The 26,140-nt window shown below is 32.3% G+C and overlaps 4 protein-coding genes across 4 annotated transcripts; all 4 read left to right on the top strand.

Annotated features, from left to right (window-relative positions):
• Positions 1-336: 336 nt before the first annotated feature.
• On the top strand, positions 337-2,553 carry LOC147065144 (larval cuticle protein 1-like). Its single transcript, XM_085957186.1, has 3 exons — positions 337-376; positions 1,289-1,413; positions 1,853-2,553. The coding sequence occupies exons 1-3, from the start codon at positions 368-370 to the stop codon at positions 2,061-2,063; spliced, it is 345 nt and encodes a 114-aa protein (XP_085813312.1). The 5' UTR covers positions 337-367; the 3' UTR covers positions 2,064-2,553.
• Positions 2,554-7,642: 5,089 nt separating this feature from the next.
• LOC147065143 (larval cuticle protein 1-like) lies at positions 7,643-11,141 on the top strand. Its single transcript, XM_085957185.1, has 3 exons — positions 7,643-7,682; positions 8,648-8,772; positions 10,442-11,141. Exons 1-3 carry the CDS (start codon positions 7,674-7,676, stop codon positions 10,650-10,652), a joined length of 345 nt encoding a protein of 114 aa, XP_085813311.1. The 5' UTR covers positions 7,643-7,673; the 3' UTR covers positions 10,653-11,141.
• A 2,335-nt stretch (positions 11,142-13,476) lies between these two features.
• Positions 13,477-16,905, top strand: LOC147065142 (larval cuticle protein 1-like). The gene is made up of 3 exons (XM_085957184.1): positions 13,477-13,516; positions 14,314-14,441; positions 16,203-16,905. The coding sequence occupies exons 1-3, from the start codon at positions 13,508-13,510 to the stop codon at positions 16,411-16,413; spliced, it is 348 nt and encodes a 115-aa protein (XP_085813310.1). The 5' UTR covers positions 13,477-13,507; the 3' UTR covers positions 16,414-16,905.
• Positions 16,906-22,758: 5,853 nt separating this feature from the next.
• Positions 22,759-25,794, top strand: LOC147065141 (larval cuticle protein 16/17-like). Its single transcript, XM_085956755.1, has 3 exons — positions 22,759-22,798; positions 23,624-23,751; positions 25,129-25,794. Exons 1-3 carry the CDS (start codon positions 22,790-22,792, stop codon positions 25,337-25,339), a joined length of 348 nt encoding a protein of 115 aa, XP_085812881.1. The 5' UTR covers positions 22,759-22,789; the 3' UTR covers positions 25,340-25,794.
• Positions 25,795-26,140: the final 346 nt, after the last annotated feature.

Genomic DNA, 26,140 nt, shown 5'->3' with positions numbered 1-26,140 from the left:
TCTGAAGCCGTGCGGTATATTTGTACATTCTCCATTTCGCCAAAATATCGTTTGTCAGAGGCGGTGAGGAGCCGAGGGCCGGCCCTGTCCATTATACATCTTACTGAAAATACAATGCCTTTTTAAATGCCAAATATAATAATACGAAGACGGGTTTCGGTAATAATTATAATATTTACCTATCCGGTTTTGAAGTGACTTATTTAATTTATTCCCGTTGAAAGCGAATGTTCATTAGGTACAACAATTAAAATTTGAATGGGACATGTTGTACCTATTCAAGTTTTATGAATAGTTTTACACTACTATAAAAGGGGATCCCACCAAGTGAATATTATCAGTGCAGTATCTTACTTCAACTATCAACATGCAATTCGTAAGTACAGTACAATTCATTGAATTAATATATAATTTGTAATACCACAAGAGTAAAGCTAAATTGTAATATTATGTATCTAGCCATTATAAACAATATGTATTCATAAATGTAAGAAAAGTGTATACAATACAATATAAAGCTAAATATGTCTCAGTTGAGACTTGCTTACTTAATAAAAAAGTAATTACATTATTATTATGTTGTCACAGTATAATTGGAAATATCATAAAAATCACTTAGTAAGTTAAAATTCAATTCAACTGAATATATCACTTTAAGAAATAGTAAGTGTATACTAACTATAGATACTAGCCAGTTGGGTAACTTCAGCCGTTTATTCAAATTTTCCTGGAAATCTTCATTATATTTAAAAAAATACATTGTCATTAAGTATTTAACATTTTTTAATTTGGTGTTAATTCTTTAAATGTCCCAGGATAATAAAAAAACAATTGTTTATAATATTCTGTTTTCGCTTTCAGGAAACTTTGGTCACATCGTTTATAGAATATACAATTATTAGCATAATACTTATTCAGTAGATTTATTAAGTTTGTGATCAGATTTAGGTTGTAATCTTTAGTTTGAAGGTTTATTTTATAGCGTTTCTATTGTGATAATATTTCAACTCTGAAATGCATATTAAATTTAAATGTTGGGTTTAACTCCAGAATTAACCATAAAATCGTTAAATAAAAATCTGTAAACTTGACAAAAGAATGATAATTTTAATCAAAAATCCAGATGAATCTCATGCCTTACCTACTAAAAAGTATGTGCCAATAGCTGGGATCAGTGCTGGGATCTTCCCCTTCAATGGATCTAATATAGGGATACTCTTAGTAAGTAAATATAACACTATATAATCTACAGGTCCAAATTAACGATGTGTCTTCTTAATGTTTACAGTCAGTCGTCTTCCTTTTCGCCGTGGTGGTGGCCGTAGCAGTTGCCGAAGGTCCATCCAAGGATGCCGCCTACAAAATCGTCAAGTCAGACTACAGCCTTGACCCCGCTGGCTCATACAGATTCGGGTAAAAATATTTCCTTATTCATTTTACTGGCATCGTGTCATATTTTTAATTCCATTCCACAACGTTTAATACTCATTACGCCTGTCTAATTGTGCAAAAACCATTCTGGGAATTACTATTATTTTGACTTCAACCGGTAAAAAAGTAGAAGAGACTTTTCGTGCCGTGTAATGCGGTAGATGTACTAAATAGCTTACCAGGTTGAAATAGCTAATTGTTGAATTATTTGTTTCAACTGACATATTGAGACATTCACACACAATGTGATATTAGTATACCTACTACATTTTTTTAGCCCTGATGCATGAATAAGTCTAATGATTTGGACTCAGTACTTAAAGGTAATGTTTGCATTTGGTGGACGGAATCTACTTGATCTAACCCATTGATAATCCCACGCAACATGAGAAATTATATTTGTATTCTTGACAAATTGCAGATTCGAAACCGAAAACGCAATCGTCCGCGATGAGGTCGGTGAGCTGAGAACCCTGAAGAACGAAGAAGGACATGATACCCCCGTCGTTGTTGTCCGTGGATCATACGCTCACCCCGGTGAAGATGGCAAACCCCTTACCGTCACATACTTCGCTGATGAGACCGGTTACCACGCGGAAGGACTTCACTTGCCCGTTGCCCCAGTTGTCTAAGAAACTACACATTGATCTTTATACTCGCAATAGTGATAACCGCAGTATAGAATCTGCGCGCGTACTGTAAAATTGTCTTACATTTTTTCAGTATACACGCACGGTAATATACTGCGAACTTCAAACTAAAGGATCTGCGCACGCACAAACATGTTTGCGCGTATGTTCCTTTCGCTATTGTTAGAATAAAACTGGTTGTACTCGATGAAACAATGCAATGAAAATGGAACTCTAATAATATGAATACTGCCAGTAACTTATATATAAATTGTAAATAGTGAAAGTAATGTGATTCCTAAATTTTATTAAGAATTACGTGCTTTGAATAGATTCCGTGATAATTTTTGTAGACGCCGCCATTTTGAAATAGACTATTGGCAACAATGTCTTTGGTGAAATGGTAACGTTGAGTCTTGAAACAAATTAAAGTGCATAAAGCAAAAGTAAAAATGAAAAAAAGTATAAAATAAATATTAAAACAAAAAACAAATTCTTTTATTAAAAACTAGATAGTTTAAAACCTTAGAAATGGATAGAGAAGACCTCATATAATATTCTAATGACTAATGATTACAATATTAAATAGTCTTCCCAACTATGGTACCACATATTCTATATTATAATTATATTAAAATTGAAGGGGTAGTTGGGTACATACAGGGATATCCGGAAATGAGGAAGCTGATAAATATGCTAAACAAACCACATATTTAGACATATTACTTCCTCCTAAGTAACGCAAAAAAAAACAAGACACAATCGAGCTATAGAACAGCAGATACACAATATTTGCCACACGATCAATACCACGGAAATTTATTCCAAACATACTCTCCATCAGTACTCTTGCCAGGAATATAAAAATAAAAACATTACACGAACTCACACTCTCAACAGGCCTTGTAGCTCTCAGAGTATATTATCTAAGCAGATTTAAATTGAGGGACGATGACTGGTGTCCAGGTGATGGCAACACATCTCAAACAGGGTAACGTGTCATGAACGACTGCTGAATATTAGAAAAGAAGTAATGGGCTCTCGGAGCTTTTTCAAAAAATAAGGAATACATGGAAAACAAGTCACTACAGATTTCACATAAATCTAAAAAAATATATTCAATCATTCATTCAATTCTTAATCTCTCGCAAATACATAATCAACTATATGCAATTATCTCTACATAACCACTTTATACGGAAAAGCAAGGGCATGGTTCGTAAAAAAATAATTTAAAAAACTATGTTTTTAAAAATACATTATGATTATATTTATGTTTTTAATATATGCGAACGTATCAACAACTACGTCCATCTTAAATTTATGTTGGTATGTATGACGTAATTGCTCGAAAAATCAAACTGGAATGGGGTGCAATTCGGCACCTGAACAATATCTTCAAACGTGAACTCCCACTGCTTCTTAAGGTAAAGTGTTTAACCAATGCTTGCTACCAGTGATCACATAATTTATGCGTGTGAAAAATGGAATATTAATGTAAGAGAAATCCAAAAATTGGTAACATGAATTGGTGACATGAAAATGCTCGGCAAATACCACGCCATGTCATTTCTATAACGGGCTCCACTATATTCTCAATGCCAGGATACTCGCAATTCTACAATAGAAACTTGACCTGCAGCTAGAGTTGGGTATTTTCAGAAAAAATCTCAATCTCGAGATTCGGGATTTCAAGAAAATAATTCTCGAGAATTCTCGAGATATCGAGAAAATTAAAAAAAATACCTGTAAAAATCCTAAAATCAGTGTAAAAATAGACAAATTCAAAAAAATATGATTTTTATGAACAAAAAGAAGTAGGAAAACAAAAATAATTCAAAACATTACTTTATTAAAATAGGAATTCCAAAAACACAGACTGTCAAAGTGTCAACCTACGCTTTTGAGACACAAAATTCCCTGATGTTGAAAAATTGCGCTCATTTTGAGTTCCTTACCACAAAATACAAAGTGAAATGAAACTCACTAATAGTTAACTAAAGTTGATTAATAAGTTGCCGAGAATCCCGAGAAAAGATTCTCGACATTCGGGATCTCCCAAAATATTAAAAATTTAAATTCTGTTGATTCGGGATGGAAAATCTCGAATATTTCTCGAGAATTTCCGTTGGGAAATTCCCGAAACCCAACTCTACCTGCAGCTATAGCTACTGATAAGATGCGCACTATTGCTCACATTCACAATTTAATATAGTGTGAGGGTGGATTTAACGTTCGCAGTTAATGCAAAGATATGGTCGCTATCGCCAACACAGTATTTAGATCGTGTTTATTGTGTAACATTGTCTCACTCGGCGGTCTCTCAATAAATTTACTACTCAAACGATAGACCCTCACATAAAATATTGTATAAATCTCTACATCAGCTCATGTAGTATAGTATAGGTATCCATAAAGATCTAACTACTACGTTTTCTCTTATATTATGTAAATTTATTGGATTATTTTGACATAATCTCAAAACAGACGTGTGTATTAAGAGATTACGTAAAAACAATCAAATAATTGTATGTACATAATATACGAGAAAAAGTTGTTTAAAAACTTGGTTTCTCTGACTTCACTAAAACCACAATACTGTCTTTTTAGTTAGCAGAGAAGGGGGCTGGCGCGTGCATATAGGCGAACTAGGCAACCGCCCAGAGCGCAAAACATGAGGGGGCGCATAAATGGAGAATTAAAATTAATTTCCATATTTTAATAATTTTAAATACTTAATGCGTTTTATTTTATTTTTATGTTTTTGTCTGTTCGTATGTATCATAAGTAGTGATCGGATTCGGAATCTGGTGGCGTTCCGTGGCCAGCTTCAGGCATACAAATGATTCAGCCAGATACAAACGGTACTAACGATAGAAATACCGGGGTTTTGTCCCACAGCTGTATATTGTTTAGCCTACTAATTACCTAAAACGTTTACAAGGCGGTTCTGGACCTGGAACCCAGCCTCTCGCCACGAGATTCAGAAAAAAATTCCGATCACTAATCAAAAATTTTATTTTCTATCGACCGTTTTTGTTAAAACTATAACATTTCCAAGAAGGCGGTCTAAGCTAATCCAATATAAAAAGAGACCGTATACGTTTTTATCTTAGCAATTTATCATGCTTAAATCAATACACATGCCATCGATATACTATTGTATTATTTTGACTTGGTATAAAAAAAACCCCACACTGCACCTATTAGAACTTTCTGAAACTTTCCAAGAAATGGAATCCCTCATAAACATCTATATTTATTTTCAAACTGATCTCCCTGGAAGTGAAAAGAAATAAACAATAATTTAAATAAGTCAGTATCTCTACAGCTGTTGTAGCAATTGGTATAAAGTCGCAATTAAATTCAAAGTCTTGTGGAAATTCGGTCTCCCAAATTTTAAAACCTAATTTGAAGCAATTGTGTAAATGCATTACTTATGTCAAATTAACCCGAGCATATAACATTAATAGTGTAATTGGTGTTTAAACTGTTAGTTGAATTGAAAACTTAAAACGTGAAAATTTCTGTTTATATTTGATCCGATAGTGCGTATAATATTGTGAACTGCAGATTGTCATATCAACATTTCAACAAAATTTTCACAGGTTATTATTATTTACTTTAAATATCTTGTAAATAATATTTGTTTGATAATATTTAAAAACGATCATCTGGAGCACAAAACAGAAAAAGAAAGGCCGAGAGAACCAAATTGCTAGAAAAACAAAAGGATTCTCTTCTTAAATATTTTTTCAACAGAAAAACAGACAGAATGTGTACAAAATATTGGACTTACAGATGTGGACTTACAGATGATCAATGAAAGATCAATAGTAAGCGTAGCAGCATTTCGTGGCCTAAGAACCTCCGTGATCGATTCGAGTGCAGCTCCACTGAACTGTTCCGGGTAGCAGACGACAAATCCAAGATCGCCTTGATGGTGGCCGACCTCCGCTAGGGGATGGCACAATAAGAAGAACAGATGATCCATGTTCTACCCAAGGTACAAATGATTTTGATTCTATAACAGATGTTCCAATAATTAGAGAAAATGATAACAATGAAAAAGAAATAACCGAAAAAGAAGCGTTGCCTGATCAAAATTACATTGACCCTGCAAAATGGCCCTCTCATTGTAGTGATAATTTTCGACTAATTTTAATACACAATGGGCCAAATAAAATTGTCACACACATTTACCAAGGAGATGCAAAACAGACAATTTTATCCAAGGTACTACAAGAGGTTACTGCCTAATGGTGAAGAAATATACCGTTCATGGTAAATAATATATTCAATTGAGAAAGGTGCGGTCTTTGTTTTTGCTGCAAGTTATTTAATGTTAAAAGGTTTTCGTGTCTACAAACAGGTTTAAAAGACTGGAAAAATATTGGAGCTCTTCTGTCTTCGCATGAAAGGAATATTTTCCATTTAGGAAACTATCAAACCTGGAAAGGACTTAATTTTCGTTTGTCGAAAGGCGCAACAAATCATAGAAGAAGAGTCATATTGGCGCCAAATATTGGAACGTTTAATTGCTTTGATCAGAGTACTTGGCACACAAAATCTGGCATTACGTGGAACAAATGAAAAGTTGTATACTACTAATAATGATAATTTCTTGAAGTTTGTTCAATATCTAGCTCTCTTCGACCCTGTAATGAATGAACATTTGTGCAGAGTCAAAAATTAAGAAATACTGGTTCATTATTTGGGAAAAGATACCCAAAATGAACTGATCCAGATCTTAATAGGAGCTACAAAAAAAGAAAATGGTGTCATCAGTGAAATTTATTATGTGTCTGTGCGTGCGTGCTTTATAACAATAATAAGTGTTTATTATATTATGTCTAATGATCCCTAAATGTTTTTTTTATTATTTCGAAAAAAATGAGACAATTTGTTAAAAAAGAGGCGCGCAAATAAACATTGCCTAGGGCACCAAATAACCTAGCGCAGGCGCTGAGAGCAGTAAAAGACTTTCGATTTTTTGGTTTTAGGAATCTCCGGTGAATGAATATATTATTATGTAGATATAAGGAAGGGATAGGTACAGGGAACTCCTGTTCTATGGATAGGTACCAGGAGTTGATATTTTTGACGTCCCTATATATTATATAGAAATTCAAAATGTGAATTTGCTCTGAAAGATTTGATTCTTTAGGTAAAAAATAAAATACAACACACTGGCTCCGAGGTACAGATTTATATTCCAAAAAATCAATAAAATTTATCAGTTATCTGAAGCCGTGTGGTATATATTTTGTATATTATCCATTTTGCCAAAATATCATTTGTCAGAGGCAGCAAGGAGCCGAGGGCAGGCCCTGTCCATTATACATCTTACTGAAAATACAATGCCTTTTTAAATGCCAAATATAATAATACGAAGACGGGTTTCGGTAATAATTATTATATTTACCTATCCGGTTTTGAAGTGACTTATTTAATTTATTCCCGTTGAAAGCGAATGTTCATTAGGTACAACAATTAAAATTTGAATGGGACATGTTGTACCTATTCAAGTTTTATGAATAGTTTTACACTACTATAAAAGGGGATCCCACCAAGTGAATATTATCAGTGCAGTATCTTACTTCAACTATCAACATGCAATTCGTAAGTACACCACAGTTCATTGAATTAATATATAATTTGTAATACCACAAGAGTAAAGCTAAATTGTAATATTATGTATCTAGCCATTATAAACAATATGTATTCATAAATGTAAGAAAAGTGTATACAATACAATATAAAGCTAAACATGTCTCAGTTGAGACTTGCTTACTTAATAAAAAAATAATTACATTATTATTATGTTGTCATAGTATAATTGGAAATATAATAAAAATCACTTAGTAAGTTAAAATTCAATTCAACTGAATATATCACTTTAAGAAATAGTAAGTGTATACTAACTATAGATACTAGCCAGTTGGGTAACTTCAGCCGTTTATTCGAATTTTCCTGGAAATATTCATCATATTTAAAAAAATACATTGTCATTAAGTATTTAACATTTTTTAATTTGGTGTTAATTCTTTAAATGTCCCAGGATAATAAAAAAAAAACAATTGTTTATAATATTCTGTTTTCGCTTTGAGGAAACTTTGGTCACATTGTTTATAGAATATATATTTTTTAGCATACTACTTGTTCAGTAGATGTATTGAGTTTGTGATGAGATTTAGGTTGTAATCTTTAGTTTGAAGGTTCATTTTATAGCGTTTATATTGTGACAATAGTTTGGCTCTGTAATGCATATTCAAATATTGGGTTAAACCTCAGAATTAATCTCAAATCTTCAAATAAAAATCTGTAAAATTGATAAAAGAATGATTTTTTTAATCGAAAATTCAGATGAGTCTCATGCTTTACCTCTTAAAAAGTACGTGCCAACAGAATCCCAGAAAATTTCTCTAGGATTCTACATAGTTTTGAATAAATTTGTGTGCATGATGTTGCAAAGACCTCCCCCCTTAATGGACATAATATGAGGACACACTTAGTAAAAAATGTAACATAATTATATAATCTAGAAGTCCAAATTATTTAATGATGTGTTTTCTTAATGTTTACAGTCAGTCGTCTTCCTTATCACCGTGGTGGTGGCCGTAGCAGTTGCCGAAGGTCCATCCAAGGATGCCGCCTACAAAACCGTCAAGTCAGACTACAGCATTGACCCCGCTGGCTCATACAGATTCGGGTAAAAATATTTCCATAGACGTTTTACTTACGCATTGCAAGTCGCAATAGGAACGTGGCACTAACGTATTTTAAAAGAGCATGACGTACTGTATGACAACAAGCAATTGGCGATAACAGGAAGTCGCTGTAGTCGCATATATAAGACTTCTCAGTGACGTACCTATCACGGCAGCAACGCGTGATAGAGGTATGCTTATATAATTTATAGGCTCTCCCTTCAGATGCGACTCTTTTCCTTCTTCGCAATAAACCAAAAGTTTACTAATAATAATTTTAACATCATTCATGATCGTTTTAGACATATTTTTATTGTAAAAAGCTTCAAATTACTTGAAATGATAGATCCGTACACTACGGGAGCGTACTATTAAATAATAAATTTGGGGGCATTCCTCATTTGAAAACAGAAGTATGATTAGCTGTACTGGAGGGGTTGTTAGTTCACAGTTTTAACACATCGTCGCTGTAGGATTGGTTTCCCGAATAGACCAAATGTTCAGGAGACGAAAAACAAATTTCATAATCCTATATTTAAATACATGGAGATATTTAAATTGTTGTTTTTACAGCATATGAATGATGTATTCATTACCATTACTAAGTAATTTAAATAAAAGGATGGTTCTGGTTCGTTTAGATACAAAAAAAAAATCTGCATTAAAAGGTCGATTTCGACAAAAACGGATATTCGGCAAACCAATCCTATAGCGACGACATAGTTCCAACCATTCTTTTAATCAATTTAAAGGAAGTAGACTAAAAATTGGATGTATATCGTTGTAGTTTATATGAATACTTGAAGCATGCATGGCAAACAGGGCTACTTAAAAAGTCAATTAATAGAAGATATTTTTACATGCTTTATTTTATTCATAATAGTAACAGTGAGAGTATTGAATTATACAACGATTTATTTATAAAATAGTTTGTTTATGGGTCCTCTTACACTATTTCGGTTCTAAGTTAAATATATCAGAAAAAAATAAGACACTGGGAAACATAATAAATAATTTATATACATTATGACGAGGTAACATGGCAACCTTTATCGCGAGATTCAGGGTAAACGAAGATTCACCACTTTCTTTTCAGTTTAAAATATAAATAATAATACGACTTGCCACATAACATATATTATATTAATTATTCTTATTCATGGAACATTTCGGTATACTATAGCTTTTAACTAATTCAAAGAATATAATTAAATTTAAATATTTTTTACTTCCATTACACCACGTATGTATTTACACTCTTTTCGTCTGTCTAATTGTGCAGGAAGCATTCTGGAAATAACTTTTATTTTTACTTCAATGGATACTAAAGTAGAAGAGACCTTTCTTGCCATACGGTAGATTTACTAAATATCTAATTATCTATCCCTAGTCGAAACCAGGTTGAAATAGTTGATTGTTGATTTATTTGTTTCAACCGACATATTGAGACATTCACACATTCTAATGTGCTATTAGTATACTATATTTAGCCACTGGTGCATGAATAAGTCTAATGATTTAGACTCAGTCTTAGAAGTCATTAGAAGGAACAATAATGTTTGTCTTTGGTGGACAGAATCTACTTGGTCTAACCAGGCCATAATATTAAACAGAAGATTGATAATCCCATGACACATGAGAAATTATATGTGTATCCTTTACAAATTGCAGATTCGAAACCGAAAACGCAATCGTCCGCGATGAGGTCGGTGAGCTGAGAACCCTGAAGAACGAAGAAGGACATGATACCCCCGTCGTTGTTGTCCGTGGATCATACTCTCACCCCGATGCCGATGGCAAACCCCTTACCGTCACATACTTCGCTGATGAGACCGGTTACCACGCGGAAGGACTTCACTTGCCCGTTGCCCCAGTCGTCTAAGAAACTACACATTGATCTTTATACTCGCAATAGTGATAATCGCAGTATAGAATCTGCGCGCGCACTGTAAAACTGTCTTACATTTTTCCAGTAAGCACGCACGGTGATATACTGCGCACTTCAAACTAAAGGATCTGCGCGCGCACACTTAACATGTTTGCGCGTATGTTCCTTTCGCTATTGTTAGAATAAAACTGGTTGTACTCGATGAAACATTGCAATGAAAATGGAACTCTAATAATATGAACACTGCAAGTAACTCTTATAATATAAATTGTAAATAACGAAAGTAATGTGATTCCTAAATTTTATTAGGAATTACGTGCTTTGAATAGATTCCGTGATAATTTTTGTAGACGCTGCCATTTTGAAATAGACTATTGGCAACAGTATCTTTGGTGAAATGGTAACGTTGAGTCTTGAAACAAATTAAAGTGCATAAAGCAAAAGTAAAAATGAAAAAAAAATTTTAAAATAAATATTAAAACAAAAAACATACTCTTTTATTATAAACTAGATAGTTTAAAACCAGAGAAATGGCTTGAGATACTTTAAATAACATTCTCATGACTGATGATTACCACCTGAATTATTTGGCCCTAGAATAGGCTTCTTAACTATTGTAGTACTACATATTATATATTATTATTATGTTAAAATCGAAGGGGGTACCCAAGTATATAATATAAGGATATCCGGAAATGAGGAAGTTAATAAATATGCTGATATATAACATACTTCCTCCTAAGTTACGCGCAAAAAAATATATCGAAGGCACAATATAGGTCAGTATATAACAGCAGATACATAATATCCGCCACAGGATCAATACCACGGATATTTATTCCATACTCTCCGTCAGTACTCTTGTCAGGAACATAAAAACAAATGCATTACATACACGAACTCATACAGATACTAACAGACGTTTTAGCTTTGAGAATCTACCTAAACAGATTTTAATTGAGGGACTGTTATGTCCTTCAGGTGAGTGATTAAAGAAAACAGGTGGCTTGAGCTGGCAGGTATCTGGTGTGGGTTGATGGTGTTAGCCTTCCTTATAGTTTCTTACCAACGATTGGAAACTCTGCGGAACTCCTGATATAATACTCACAGTTGTACGTTTATAGACCGTCGTCTTTGAAGGTTAACGTCAGGTATTTTGCCTCCAAAGATGGATTTAGTATTTCGAATTTAGATGGTGAGATGATAAATGATTCGGAAACACATAGACTTTTACGAAAGTAAAACTTGTGAATGCCACAGTTAGCAATAACTCGTAGGATAGCAGTGTTAATTATACCTGCAGACCAAGTAAATTCAAAGTATGGAGTGCCTGGGTACGGGAATGTAACTGAAACAGTGCTAGGCGAGATAAATGTGGAATTCAGTGTCACTTGCAAAAATTTATTAATCCCGCCCCCTTCAAAAATGGGCAAAGTCATTTTCGTTAGTATTATTAAGATTTATAAATTTAAAGTTTTTGAACTTTGGTAAGAGAGACAGTTTTCGCGTTATAAATCAACAACCAATTAATAGTAGTTTTCGGATTACAACATAATGAATACTCGACATGTGCCAATAAAAATGGTTACATGTAAATTGAACGTATTACATTTCACAGTAGCACAGTTCACCGTGAGTTCTCTTATCGGAAAGAGATGAAAAAAATACGCGTTGTTCGTGGAGCATTGCAGACGATAACCTAACCTAACATAACAAATAATCCAGTATATAGGCTATTTTCAAAAATTGTTTGCCGCTGGCTTCCTGTAAACCGACAAAAACCGTGTTTTATGTATACATGAATTTAATTTCAGTACTATACGACTCAAAAAATATATTATACTGCGATATATTTCCGATACAACATTTCACGGTGAAGTGTGATACGGCGAACTGCATACGTGCAAATTTCCGGACACGATAAAAATTGGGATAAATTAATTTCGCGAAGTTATAGTCGCATTTGTAAGTACATACATTTAATTTCTGAATAATACATGCCTATGCATTTACATATTTACATCAATTCGAATTTTCACCTTACGTCTTAAAATGGATTAATGACGAAGTTTCTATTTCATAAATTTTATTAGACAGTGATGCGTAAAAACTGTATTTGGTCTTTAATTCAGAATTATTATTTACACTAATTTTTTCGTTTCTTGTGACTTTTTTTTGTTTTCTGTCTTGTGCATTGAATATTTCTATATTTTTAAAGATTATAAAAATAAAAATATTTTTTCACGTCGTTTATTTTACAACTGAATAAGCTATCGAGTCAAATACCATCCTGTAGACTTTAATATAATTTATATTATCAATTTGTAATGTGGAAATCAAGTAAATGCTTCTTATTATTTACATATGTGGAGCATATGGGTACCATGGTGTGCCTCCAAAAATCTCAGTTGTTGAGCAACCGACTGTTGAGCAACATATATGTAATTATTAATACATACACTTATTCAGTGTCATTCCATTTGTTGTCAACCCAAGAGCATTAAAAACATTTTACAATGACATGATTTTTATTATCAATCGATACTTTGTTACATTGATGAATAATAAATACATCATAATATGTACTGAAAACATAATACTTGTTAAATGTCAAATATGAATACCACAAAGACGGGTTTTGGTTGTATCATTACCTCTCCGGTTTTTACGTGAGTTTTTTTTAATTTATTCCCACTAAAAGAGGAAAAATGTTCAACATTAACCGAGATTAAAATTTAAATGTGACTTAATGTGCGTTATACTAGTTTGATGAATAGTTTTAAAATAGTATAAAAGAGGATGACGCTAAACGAACGATATCAGTGCAGTATCTTACTTCAACTATCAACATGCAATTCGTAAGTAGTACATATTCTATTATTGTATTATTTTAAAAAAAGTACATATTAGCATACACAATTGATTGATTAGTAGATGATATATAGTTAACATCCTGTCACCACATGAAACAATGAAAAATTAATGGTAGAGAACTTTTATTTATATTAGTAACATCGATGGTAAAGAACGATCATAAGATAACTTTGGTTTTATCCTGTTTAAAAATTTGTTGGTAAAATATCATTACCCATACATTTTAATCATTTAGCAGGTATAATATAATATAATATTATATTATGTTCTAAAATATTTTTAAGTTGATTTAGTTTGTGACCTACAATTTGAGGATTGATTTTATATTAATTTGATGATATAACTCCTTTGATAGTATTACAATGCCAACTTAAATTTGTGGAGTTATAAAAACAATCAAATTCTTTCAAATCAAATAAAATAGATTTTAAATTGTGTTAAATGCCAATTCTCAGATCACAAATTAATATTAAGCTCTACCCGCTACATATCTACATCTTTCCGGCATATACAGAAGCTTTAACAAAAGCTCCGTTAGATCCTGCTTTTGATTTTGGAACATTAAAATATTCAGTATTCCTAATTTGACTAAATACCTACACTTGATTATCTGAACGAACCATTGTTTGCAAATACCTTTACTCTTACTATAATATGCTGTGAAATTCTGTGAGAGTCAGAGATAGTATGCCTTAAAAATGACAGTCAAAATAATGTCTACTATTTTGATTTTAATGCCAAAAAAAAACCATCTAAAACGATTTTTTTTAAATGTTCACAGTCAGTCGTATTCCTCGTCGTGGTGGTCGTTGCCGCAGCATCGGCTGTATCCCCACCATTCAACCCTGTTCACTTCAAGACCCTCAGAGCTGACTACAACCTGGACCCTGCTGGCTCATACAAATTCGGGTAAAAATATGTCTATTCTCATTTTACCCACATTGCATCGCAATTCTCTATGTAATTAGCTATTTTTTTCAACGAATAATTCACAAGATTCACTAATTATGTATGTTCAATAATTAGAATGTTACATTCTTAAATCTTGTGAATTATTCGTTGAATAAAAAAAATAAGTTACTAAATTAAAAAAATATTAGCAAGTTCAAGTAAGTTACAACAAAAAATCTTAGAGTGATCCGTGACGTCGGTTAGTGGTTAAAGTAAAACCTATTTTTATTTAAAATACAAAAGCCTGATAGCGAATAGTAGCTCAATTTCGAAAGCGCTTCAGTGAGTATTAAACGTCATTAGTTAAAATTTGTCGCAATGAAGTATGTCTCCTTTAAGATAGTGGTCTATGTGCACGGGCACGATACCCGAGAGATGTAGGTTTGATTCCTGCGGGGATTTTTGCTATTGGTTATAATATATTTTTTCAGAAGTGTTTTCAAAATTAGGTATGTTCAGTAATCCTATGTTTTTGAAGATAATTTGAACGGATGGGTGCCTTTTATTTTAATTTTAATGAGGTGTAAATAAAATCAAGATGCCTACATATAAATTTTAATGTCGGTTATCTATACAGAAAAAAAATGACAAACGGCGTGAATTTTAATGTTATTATTTTTACATTTGAATTTTTAATTTTCTAGTAACGATTACTATTTCATCATATTTATGTAGAATTTTGATATCTATCAGGTCTTCTGACATACTGCACGAATATAATATCATTGATAAAAATTAATCAAAAACCAGTTTTCAAAACACTAATCTTTAAAAAAATCAAAACATCAGAAAATAGAAACACGCTGACCTATGATAACATCGCTCAATATCACTCATAGATTATTTAGTGTAAAGTGGCCAGTAAAATACCACATGCAATAAACTCATAATAATTCATGTATTTTTCGCCAAGAAAAATAATCCTAAAATAGTCAATGCAATTACGTGAATACCAAAGTAAATCGTTGATGGCCAGTATAAATGCTAACGTACTACATAATATTATGCTATTGTTATTGGTGTTATGATTCCTTATTTTAATTTTAAATTAATAACACGTGATACAGCATGCGTTTTCATAAGGAGTATACGAAAAAAATTCATACTTACTCAAATTTGCAGTCGTTTGTTTGGAGAATTTATGAGTTTATTGCACCAATGAATATTTTCTTAAGTACTAAATTTGCATAATATATATGTATTTATTATTTAAATGTTGGTGTAAGTAATGAGATATTTTAAATTATGTAAAAAAATCTAGCTTACATACTATCGAATCTACATCACACCTAAACATGTATTATGTCAACGTGTATCTAAAATATTGTTATTCAATTTCACTTGATTTGAAAGATTATATATCTTAACACAATACATGAATTTTGATGCTATATAGTAAATCATAATTATGAATATGTGACATGTTTGGAGTATTCTAAATTGAAGCCATATCACCAGTCTGGATGCTTTTAACTGTATACACCCTTTGGAGGTATGTCATGGCGCATTGAACAAAGAGGACCATTCAAATTTGTTTTGGGAACGTCTTAATCCCAAGAAAAACCTTTAATATGTACGCGAACTAATGTGTACAGTATTAGTTATTTAACTATGTCCCTTTTTAATATTTATATAGAAAATTGATAACTCTGTGCAAGATTGTATAAGGTATAATCTATAATATATGATAATATCATTTCTATTATTTTCGATTTTTAGATTTGAAACCGAAAACGCCATCGTCCGTGATGAAGTCGGTGAGCTGAGAAGCCTGAAGAACGAAGATGGCAAGCTCGAGGACGTCGTCGTTGTTCGTGGATCATACTCTCACCCCGGAGATGATGGCAAACCCCTTACCGTCACATACTTCGCTGATGAGACCGGTTACCACGCGGAAGGACTTCACTTGCCCGTTGCCCCAGTTGTCTAAGAACACTACACCTTGATCTTCTTGCAATAGTGATAATCGCGGTATAGAACCTGCGTGCGCACTGTAAAACTGTCGTACATTTTTCCAGTGTGCACGTACGGATATATACTGCGCACTTCAAACTAAAGGATCTGCGCGCGCACACTAAACATGTTTGCGCGTAAGTTCCTTTCGCTATTGCTAGAATAAAACTGGCTGTACTCGATGAAACAATGCGATGAAAATGGAATGAGATGAATTTAAAAACCGACTGTAACTTATATGAAATTTTACCTACTGAAACTAATGTGTTTCCTGATTTTTATTGGAAAATGCTTGCTTTTGATAGATTCCGTGATAAATTTTGTAGACGCTGACATATTGAAAAGGACTATTGGTAACAAAGTCTTTGGAGAAATATCAGCGTTGAGCCCTACAACAAATAAATGTGCACAAGCAAAAAAATATGAAAAAAAAAACTTTAAAATAAATGTTAAAACATAAAAAAAAAAATATTTATTTTCATTTAAAAATGCCAATATCCTCCCCTTCCATAGAAGTATTTATTATACTCTGAATGAACAGCTAACAATGAGATCTTAATACATTAATACAATAATTATCCATTTTAATGGCGTAGTCCAAGTAAAGCTTTGGTTTTCTACATACATTTTCTCTCAAAAGTCCGGTCTCCCATGGGTATTTGTAGACTTTTATGTTATCGTTACAACTTACTGTAGTATTATTTCCAGCATAGCTTCCCACCAGATTCAATTTTTTATATTAAACATAAAGTTATGTCTGAATAATTTATTGGCTGCGACTTCTTTCTCCACGGGAAAATTATTAAAAATGCGACTACAAATCGCAGTTCTCATATTCATCAGAATCACCACCACATTGCACTAAAAAGGAATTATCAGTGTTTTTTCAAGGCAGTTTCATAGACTATGGCTGAATTCAAATTAATAATATCTGATGCGGGTAGACGAATGGTTTTCAATAAGGCATTTTTCTCAGCCGGCGCAAATTTTCTTTGACTTAGCATCAACTAGAATAGTTTGCGTGCCGAATTTTTTAAAGAAACTCGATAGTAAATGCGAGGTATCAATAAAGGCACATAGAAAAAATGGCTCACGAAGAGGTTTCTTAACAGATTTTTGCTTTACGAGAAATGGATATTAGTCACTTGTTCAACCTATTAGGACCACTGTAGGAATTGTAGGAATGTTTGCCATACTCGGAATTCGATCTCGGGACTCACGGTAGAAGCCTGCTGCGTCGCCGCTCAGCCATCGTGGACCTTTTCTAATCATCTAATTTTAATATTGGTTTAATTAAATTGTTTCATTTAATAAAAATGCCATTCATTGCGACTAGGGATTCCAATCCCGGGATCCCGAGCTATTTTCGATAACTATGAATCCCGGGATTGATAAACATAATACCGAAACTTTCGGGATTGATTTTTTTATCAATTTTTATGGAAAATAAAATAAAAACGAAAATATAACAGAAAACATACTTTTAATAACAAATAACTACCTATATTAGAAATAAACTGAGTTTGAATGATGTTTGATGTGTGAGTTGTCGTGTACCCATGTGTAAGTTGTCGATTCATTTTATTTTTTCACATAAATTAATAAAAATGAGAAAAATTGGAAAAAAACAATGCTTCGCACTTTTAACAAAGTAATTCCACCATAATCTCATACTTTTACGGCAGTTTCATATTTGGCTGACTAATTAGATTTATGAAGCGGAAAGGCCATAAGTACACCATGATTATTTGCTTTACTATTTTAAATCTCGCTAATCCATTCATCAAGTCTTTACTATCAGAAACAGCAATCTCATATTAAATTCACATTATTATTTATAATACAATATTATTTACTCCATTAAACTTATGTATTTCCAAGATTGGACGTAGATATACAATATTAACAATAAATGTCTTAAATAATATAAATTATACTAGATTTTTTTTTTGACTGATTTTATCAATGTTATTTATAAATATAAAAATTTTATATTAACAATGGAAAAAATGTCAATCCCGAGACCAGTCTCGGGATTTCGGGATTGTCAAAGTGTAATCCCGAAATCCCGGGATCAGAATTTTGGCTCGGGATTGGAGTCCCTAATTGCGACTCATCGATAAAATGCAATATTATGTATGCCATATGTTTTCCTAGTATGTCTCAATAATTTCCTAGAATAAGTATTAGTTAATTCAATATAATATTACCTACTTAAAACCAAACTATACTCAGGCTGTGACACTGAATTGACAATTACCATGTTAATTCCAATAATTGATGATCTCCGAATCCCAAGCGGTATTTGAAATAAATGAAGAATTTTATTGCATTTCGTTCAAATTATTACTATCTATTTCAATATGCGACATACATCCTTTTCTGCATACAGCTATTTATCATATTATTGCATTTGAAGTATGAGCTATAACTAGTACTACCGTCGAATTTTACAGCTTCATGTCATGGCAAAAATACATAGACTTTGACTTAATCCATATAGTTAATTTAATTACGATAATCACTAGTTTTATACTATTAGTTGGACATTATCGACTAATTCCATACATTCAGTTGACGGTTACATGTAAGTTTTACGTATGCAGTTCATCGTGGGACACTCATTCGTGCGCCGCAGTACGTGCAACATGAGTTCGTATAACATTTTATCAAATGACGAGTTCTTCGTTGAACATTTCACCGTGGAATACATTTGTGTGTATCATACAAAATGCAGCAATAGTTTACAAATAGTACTGTTCTAATTAGATTAATACTAACCTAACCTAACCTAGTAAAAAGAATCTACGATAAAAAAAGACCCAAAAGAAGATATACTAGACAACTTATAGTACGCGTTTCTATAAATAATCAACAAGTCGTGTCTAAATCCGTTACATTTCACCGTGGAGTATATTTGTACGTATGCTACAACATGTGGCGAATTTTATGAGATGTCTTTACTAGGTTAGGTTAGGTTAGGATTAATCTAATTGGAACGGTTCCATGACAAAATAGAACATGACAAAACAGAAAATGACAAAACAGAACAGTGACAAAACAGAACAACGATAAATGTAACTATGACCTTTATAAATATAAATTTAATATTGAAATTGTCCTATCTCTATTATGTTGATAGATTTTTAATAGCACAGATTTTCAATACGCCATAATAAATCAAATTATATACCTAATTATTTATGCATTCCTAATCGCTAGAAAGCCTCAAATAAACGGGACTTTGCCGGAAAGCTAAGGATATCTCATCTTAATCAATATAATATGTTTAGAATGATTGGGTGACTAGGTACAACGAAATAATTACCTAACCTAACCTAACCTAAATAGATTCCACAAAAATTAATGTTTCATTTTTTCCCTGGCTGAATTAAAAATTATGTTTTTAATATGCACATTTTAAAGATAAAGAGAGGGCGAAAATTAATTAAGAAAATATTGAGATGTTCAACAACACAAACAATGACCCCTCCAAATCAACCGCCCCACACCATACTCGGTCTTAATCGAGCATATTACGGGGCTCTACATGTGGATATGAAGCATCAGCATTTTTACGCCTGGTAATGTCTCAGGAGCAGACATCTAAAACTGAGGTCACCACGCTTTCAATTGAGCTTTAACTGAGTTTACTGATTGGCATAATTTAATAAAAGTGCCATGGGAGAGAAAAGCATAGAAAACTAACATTAAATAAATAATATATAAATGAAAAATAATTTAATGGTATATATATAATACAAAAAACAAAGCCAAAACAATACGGACATACAAAAACTATGTGAAGATATCTTCATGTCCGCAATATACGCACCGTGAGTGAAAAACCAAGGCACCTGCAAATTTTTAAATTTCGAGATTAAATGCAAAACAACTGCAAAAGTCATGAACTTGATAATGTAAAAGTGAAGTAACTGAAAGAACATGCAATATAATGTAGATATAAACCAAATATTATGATTGTTTTTTAGAAACTCTATTTCTCCTAACAAAACGAAGACTTCAAACCCTAATATATCCAAAATATGTCTTTTGCAGATGCCTTGGTTTTACACTCGTGGTGCGAAAGACGCCGCAAAGTATTTAAAACCTATAAAATTGGCCTTTGTGGTGACTAGGTCGGACGGCTTGATGGGACCAAAAGATAGATGGACCGACTTGGGGAGCACCTCTTCTTTCTCGGAGCAGATTCTCTGACATTTCCAGAGGATGCGGCTTGCATACTGTTGTTCTCCGCCACATGGATATGTTGTTTGGGTGAAAAGTCCAAGTTCGAAAAGCTTAGAAGCGAATCCACCATGGCCAATCAAGAACTGTGTGACTGGTGTAGTGGTCAGGGGTAAACTTGGTTATCTCCAATCGCCATTGTACGCCAAGGAAAAACAAATATGAGTGCCTGCCCTTGGTGGAGGCATTCCACTTTTACTGCCAGGTCTTCGACTCCGCATCCAGCGTCAGGACGCATTGTCCGCTTACTCAAGAATACTTTTACAAATGAGAATCTTTAACATAATATAGGTATTACCATAAGATAATATTACTTAGTTTAATATTATTTAGTCTCTTTAGTCCGAAGTATTTTTTAATATGAGTCTATTATCTGGAGTCCTTATGAGGTTTCATACAAGCTTATTTTAGAACGCGTTCAGCCGAAATTTCTTCGATGAATTTATTTTAAGACATATACCTTTTTATTTTTCTTTTAATAATTCGTCAAACGATTACTTTCCAACTGCCTTTCTACAAGGCATGCTCACTCTTCACTCTCTCGAATATCGTAGGTCACTTCTGCTTTTGGGACATTTTTGTCTGCTATTACGAGGGATGCTTTCCAATCGTGGCATCTTAAAAAAATAAATTTAAATACGCCTGTAAATTACCTATTCTGGGTCAGGACTATTTTCTTGAGTCAGGAACGATTAGCAAGGGATGCAAGATTAGTCAATGCGCTGCCTAAAGAAGTCGTCATTTTCAATGATGTACTGTGCATTTTGTTTTGGAAACTTTTTTTTTACTGTGTAAAATTGTTTATGTTTTATTTCTTCTCTTCTCTCTTGTGAGAGTAATATTAATTGTTATAATGTAAATCTCATGCTGTGAACGTCCTAAATTTTGATTTATTATATCTACAATCTTTTGTTTTCTTAAATAAATAAATAAAATATTTTAATTGAATTATAAGTCAGTAAAAATATTTATAAAGCACATAAAATACCACCAGCGTTACAAAAACTTATAATCTAAAATTTTAACTTATAATTTAAAATTTTCTCATTTTATTTACTTACCTATTAATTATTTTTTATTATATTTATCTCTCACAGATCTCTCAGATATCTCTCACAGTCTTACAGCCAGTCAGTTTAGTCTGATTAGCTCTGACCCTTTTGATCATACAGGTCCTCTATTTTGAGAATAAGCACCTTACGCTATCGAGATTCGTTTCCAGTGATAAGTGTGGTGTCTAGTTGTCAAATATGATACCTACCTGAACTGAATTAATCCTTTGTCAAGTTCATCAGGTTATTTGGTCGAGCAAGTCATCTTATCTTGTTAATCTGTTTTCGTGTACCATTTGAAGTATTCTCTGTTATTGTTTACTAATCTCTATGAACTCGGAATAAATAATAAAACCGGAAGTGTTTCTATTTTATATATACTATAACATACTATAACCAACGGTCCAAAGTGTTTCTATGTTATAAATAAATAAAACCATCCTATAACATTTCAAATTGGCGTCTGAGAGGTTTTTGTTCAAGATGTAATCGTCCTGTTACCCTATAAGTGGTCATATTTGTCGCAGGCTTTCTTTGTTCTGTATATGAGTAGGTATTTGCAAATTTAATCTTCTCGACTATCAGTAATTAGCACTATGTCGCTCGTACCTAAAATTATTGACAAGGATTTCATTTACCTTGATCGCTTCGAGATATAAATAATGTAATAATTCACACTCATATTAAAAGTTCACATATCTGTTGTCAACCGAAGAATTTAAAAAATATTCCTAAAAGACGTATTTTTTTATTATCCAACGAAGTTTTGTTACATATTGAAGGATAAATCTTTGATTTCAAACACAATAGTTTTTAAATGCCAAATATAATAATGCGAAGACGAGTTTCGTTCACATTATTGATTATCCGGTTTTGAAATGTCTTTTTTAATTTATTCCCGTTGTGTGTGAAGTAACGTCCATCACCGATATTAAGATTTAAATGGAACTTGACTATCGTATGTTAATTTTTATGAATCGGTTTTAAAATAGTATAAAAGGGGATAACAGAATATGGATGTTATCAGTTTAGTATCTTACTTCAACTATCAACATGCAACTCGTAAGTACAATCATTGAATTATTATTTATTTTCCAATTAATCATTTTTTAAACTTTACAGTTGGTTTTATTAGCATAATTTTTTTGTTTCAATAGTAAGTTCTTATATACAATTATTTAGACTTTGCCACAATATTATAAAATAATCAATATAATAGAGAGCTTATTAACTGTGTTAAAATGTACCTTTTTATAAACCACTTAGGAATTAAATAGTTAAGTAGCGACCTTACATTAGAGTACTTTACTTAGCGTATTAGATTATTAATTGATTTAATCTTTGTCGATTCGTGATTTTCTGAAATATTAATTTGTGAAAAGATGTTCGTTCAAATTTGGGATTAATTCTATACATGCTGAACAGGTTGTCTTAATATTCCGTCACTGAAATGAATTTGCGTTGATTATTGAATAGCTTAAAATGTCTGACCAAATATTTAGTTAAAATCTCACTGTTTTTATATAAACAAAATTTGTATTATTAAAATTGATAGCTGTTGAAAGATTAGATAGTTGTCATTATCAACTTATTGAAACACCAAATTTATAGCTCTCAACTGACCTGGACTTTCCATAAATAAAAAAAAAACGTAAGCGAGAGTGTTCACTCTTGTCGAACACCCTTTTAAACTTGTAAAACGACCAACTTTATTAATAATTTCCCTTCATGGAAACCAGATTGCAATTAATTTAGTCCACCGGCCTAACTAAAGGTTGGAAATACTGAGTTGTTTAGTTATGTTATTCCCTTTTAAACTAATTATACCATACTAAACTAGAGCTATTCTCAATCAATTAATAATTAATGATTTTTTTATGTTTACAGTCAGTCGTCTTCTTCTTCGTGGTGGCAGTAGCCATGGCGTCAGCCGCTTCTCAAGGATTCAAGGAAGCTGACTTCAAGACCATCAGGTCAGACTACAACCTGGACCCCGCAGGCTCATACAGATTCGGGTAAAAATATTTTCATTTAAATTTTATTTTATACCTACATTATCGCAAACCCTAATAATTGTAAGAAACGTATCAAATATATTGAATAGATTTTTATCCATGAATGAACACACAATATTAAGTACGTAGCATTCATTTTAATTGAAAAACATAGTTTTTAAAAGTGAGAAACACATATGCTTATTAGAAAAATTATATATTTTAAATTAAGATCTCAACTGACACCATTAATAAATCAACTACATAAGGAGTATTTATATGAGAAACGCTCAATGCAAAATAAGACACATTTCAATGATAAGACAATATGCCAAATAATATGAATTTTAATGTTGTTATGTACATAAATAAATACAATACTATATTTAGTTTCAGTCATAGACAATTTTTTTTAATCTAACATTTTTAAATAGGTACGGAATAAATCCACTATTAAAAAAAATTAATAAACAGGTTTTTATAAAGACTACACTAAAAAAGAATGATTAAGAATATAATCCAACATAAATTTGAATAAAAATTAAGATAGATTTAAAATGTATGTAAACCAATGATTGACCCGTCGCAAACACGTCGTTGTCAAAGGTGAAGGTCTTTCACACATTGCATCAGTATATATTTAACATAATTTAAATTTATGGTATTTTTTTCTATTTTGAATTAATCAAAAATTCTCAACAATCCGATAACAAAAAAAAAAAAACAAGTTTCAAAACGTCAGAAAATAGAATGATGTTGAGCTAAAAGCAACGATTAAATCCAAATTAACGTATATAGTCACAGAATTAGTTGAATAATAGATTAAGGTACCTATATACACTTTAATAATATATCCCAACTAATCGTACATATGCCGTATTTATATAATATATTAATTTGAGGTACAGGCATGAGACGCAAACATAATAAGATGTATATTGGCTTCTGGGTGATAACAAGATAAGTAACAAGATTTAATTCTCGAGTAGGAAGAAATATTGAATAAAATTTACACGTGTTAAAGAATAATATGACATAATATCATCATCAGCCTGAATCTATCCACTGCTGGATGAAGGCCTCTCTAAGTCGATTACATTTCTCTCGGTCCTGTGCATTGTGTTGCCAAGTTTTCCACATAACTTTATTATTTCCTCGATTCAGCGGCCTCTAGGTCTACCTTGCGGAGATTTTGTACCTCTTGGATACCACTAGATGACTAAATTTGTCCAACGATTGTCATTTTTTCAAGCTATGTGTTTTATAGAATATAGACTATGAGAAGGCGTTCGATTCCATATGACGTATACTTACTTATATCATAATATGCATAATGTTCAGGATGACTTTGTATAATATATTTTAATATACCTAATTTGAATTATTTACAATTTTCAGATTCGAAACCGAAAACGCCATCGTCCGTGATGAAGTCGGTGAGCTGAGAAGCCTGAAGAATGAAGATGGAAAGCTCGAGGATGTCGTCGTCGTCCGTGGAACATACTCCCACCCCGGAGATGATGGCAAACCCCTTACCGTCACATACTTCGCTGATGAGACCGGTTACCACGCGGAAGGACTCCATTTGCCCGTTGCCCCAGTTGTCTAAGAACACTACACCTTGATCTTTATTCTCGCAGTAGTGATAATCGCAGTATAGAATCTGCGCGCGCACTGTAAAACTATCGCACATTTTTCCAGTGGGGACGCATGGTAATATACTGCGCAATGAGATGCGCGCGCACAATAAAAATGTTCGTGCGCATCTTTTTGCTGTTGGAATAAAATTGACTGTACCTACCCGATGAACAATGCAATTAATATGGAACGATTATATGGATAATAACAGTGACAGATGCAATTGTACCTATCTACAGAAAGTAATGTGATTATTAAATTTTATTAAAATTTGCGTTGCTTTTTGTAGCTTCCGTGATAATTTTTGTTAATGACTCCACATTGCAATTGACTATTGGTAACAATATCTTTTGTAAGGTAACATCAACTAAAATGCACAAGCAAAAAATGAAAATTAGTATAAATAAATGTTAAAAGTTAAAAATACATTTTATTTTATTATAAAAATATCGCCTGTGCATTCTCCTAATATTTTTCCCTGTCCCAGAGTTATTTTATCTTCTTTTCAGACACTGAAGTTGATTTTTTTTGAATTGATAGCAAAAGTCGTTGTAAACAATAAGTTAGTCTTCATTCATATTATGTAAGGATTAGCTTAATATTTTTCGATACCGAAATACTGTTTTTAAAAATCACACAAACCGATATATTCGGTATTGAAAATGTATTAACTAACATAAAAGGTTTAACGGGGCACTATTTTTTATCGGGTTACGCGATGTTTGGTTTACTTCCATTGCCATTCGACGCGTAAGTGTAAAAAGTCTAATAA

This window comes from Rhyacophila brunnea, unplaced genomic scaffold (assembly GCF_057557595.1).
Source record: "Rhyacophila brunnea isolate RB1 unplaced genomic scaffold, BYU_Rbru_1.0 scaffold_6, whole genome shotgun sequence".
NCBI lineage: Eukaryota > Metazoa > Arthropoda > Insecta > Trichoptera > Rhyacophilidae > Rhyacophila > Rhyacophila brunnea.
The sequence above is the reverse complement of the archived record's forward strand: the minus strand, read 5'-3'. Positions and strand labels throughout refer to the sequence as shown.

Excerpts from the sequence above, each read along its gene's own strand:
- LOC147065143 (XM_085957185.1), top strand. Across the intron at positions 8,773-10,441 it reads GCTGGCTCATACAGATTCGG|ATTCGAAACCGAAAACGCAA; the intron begins GTAAAAATATTT and ends TACAAATTGCAG.
- LOC147065144 (XM_085957186.1), top strand. Across the intron at positions 1,414-1,852 it reads GCTGGCTCATACAGATTCGG|ATTCGAAACCGAAAACGCAA; the intron begins GTAAAAATATTT and ends GACAAATTGCAG.
- LOC147065141 (XM_085956755.1), top strand. Across the intron at positions 23,752-25,128 it reads GCAGGCTCATACAGATTCGG|ATTCGAAACCGAAAACGCCA; the intron begins GTAAAAATATTT and ends TACAATTTTCAG.
- LOC147065142 (XM_085957184.1), top strand. Across the intron at positions 14,442-16,202 it reads GCTGGCTCATACAAATTCGG|ATTTGAAACCGAAAACGCCA; the intron begins GTAAAAATATGT and ends TTCGATTTTTAG.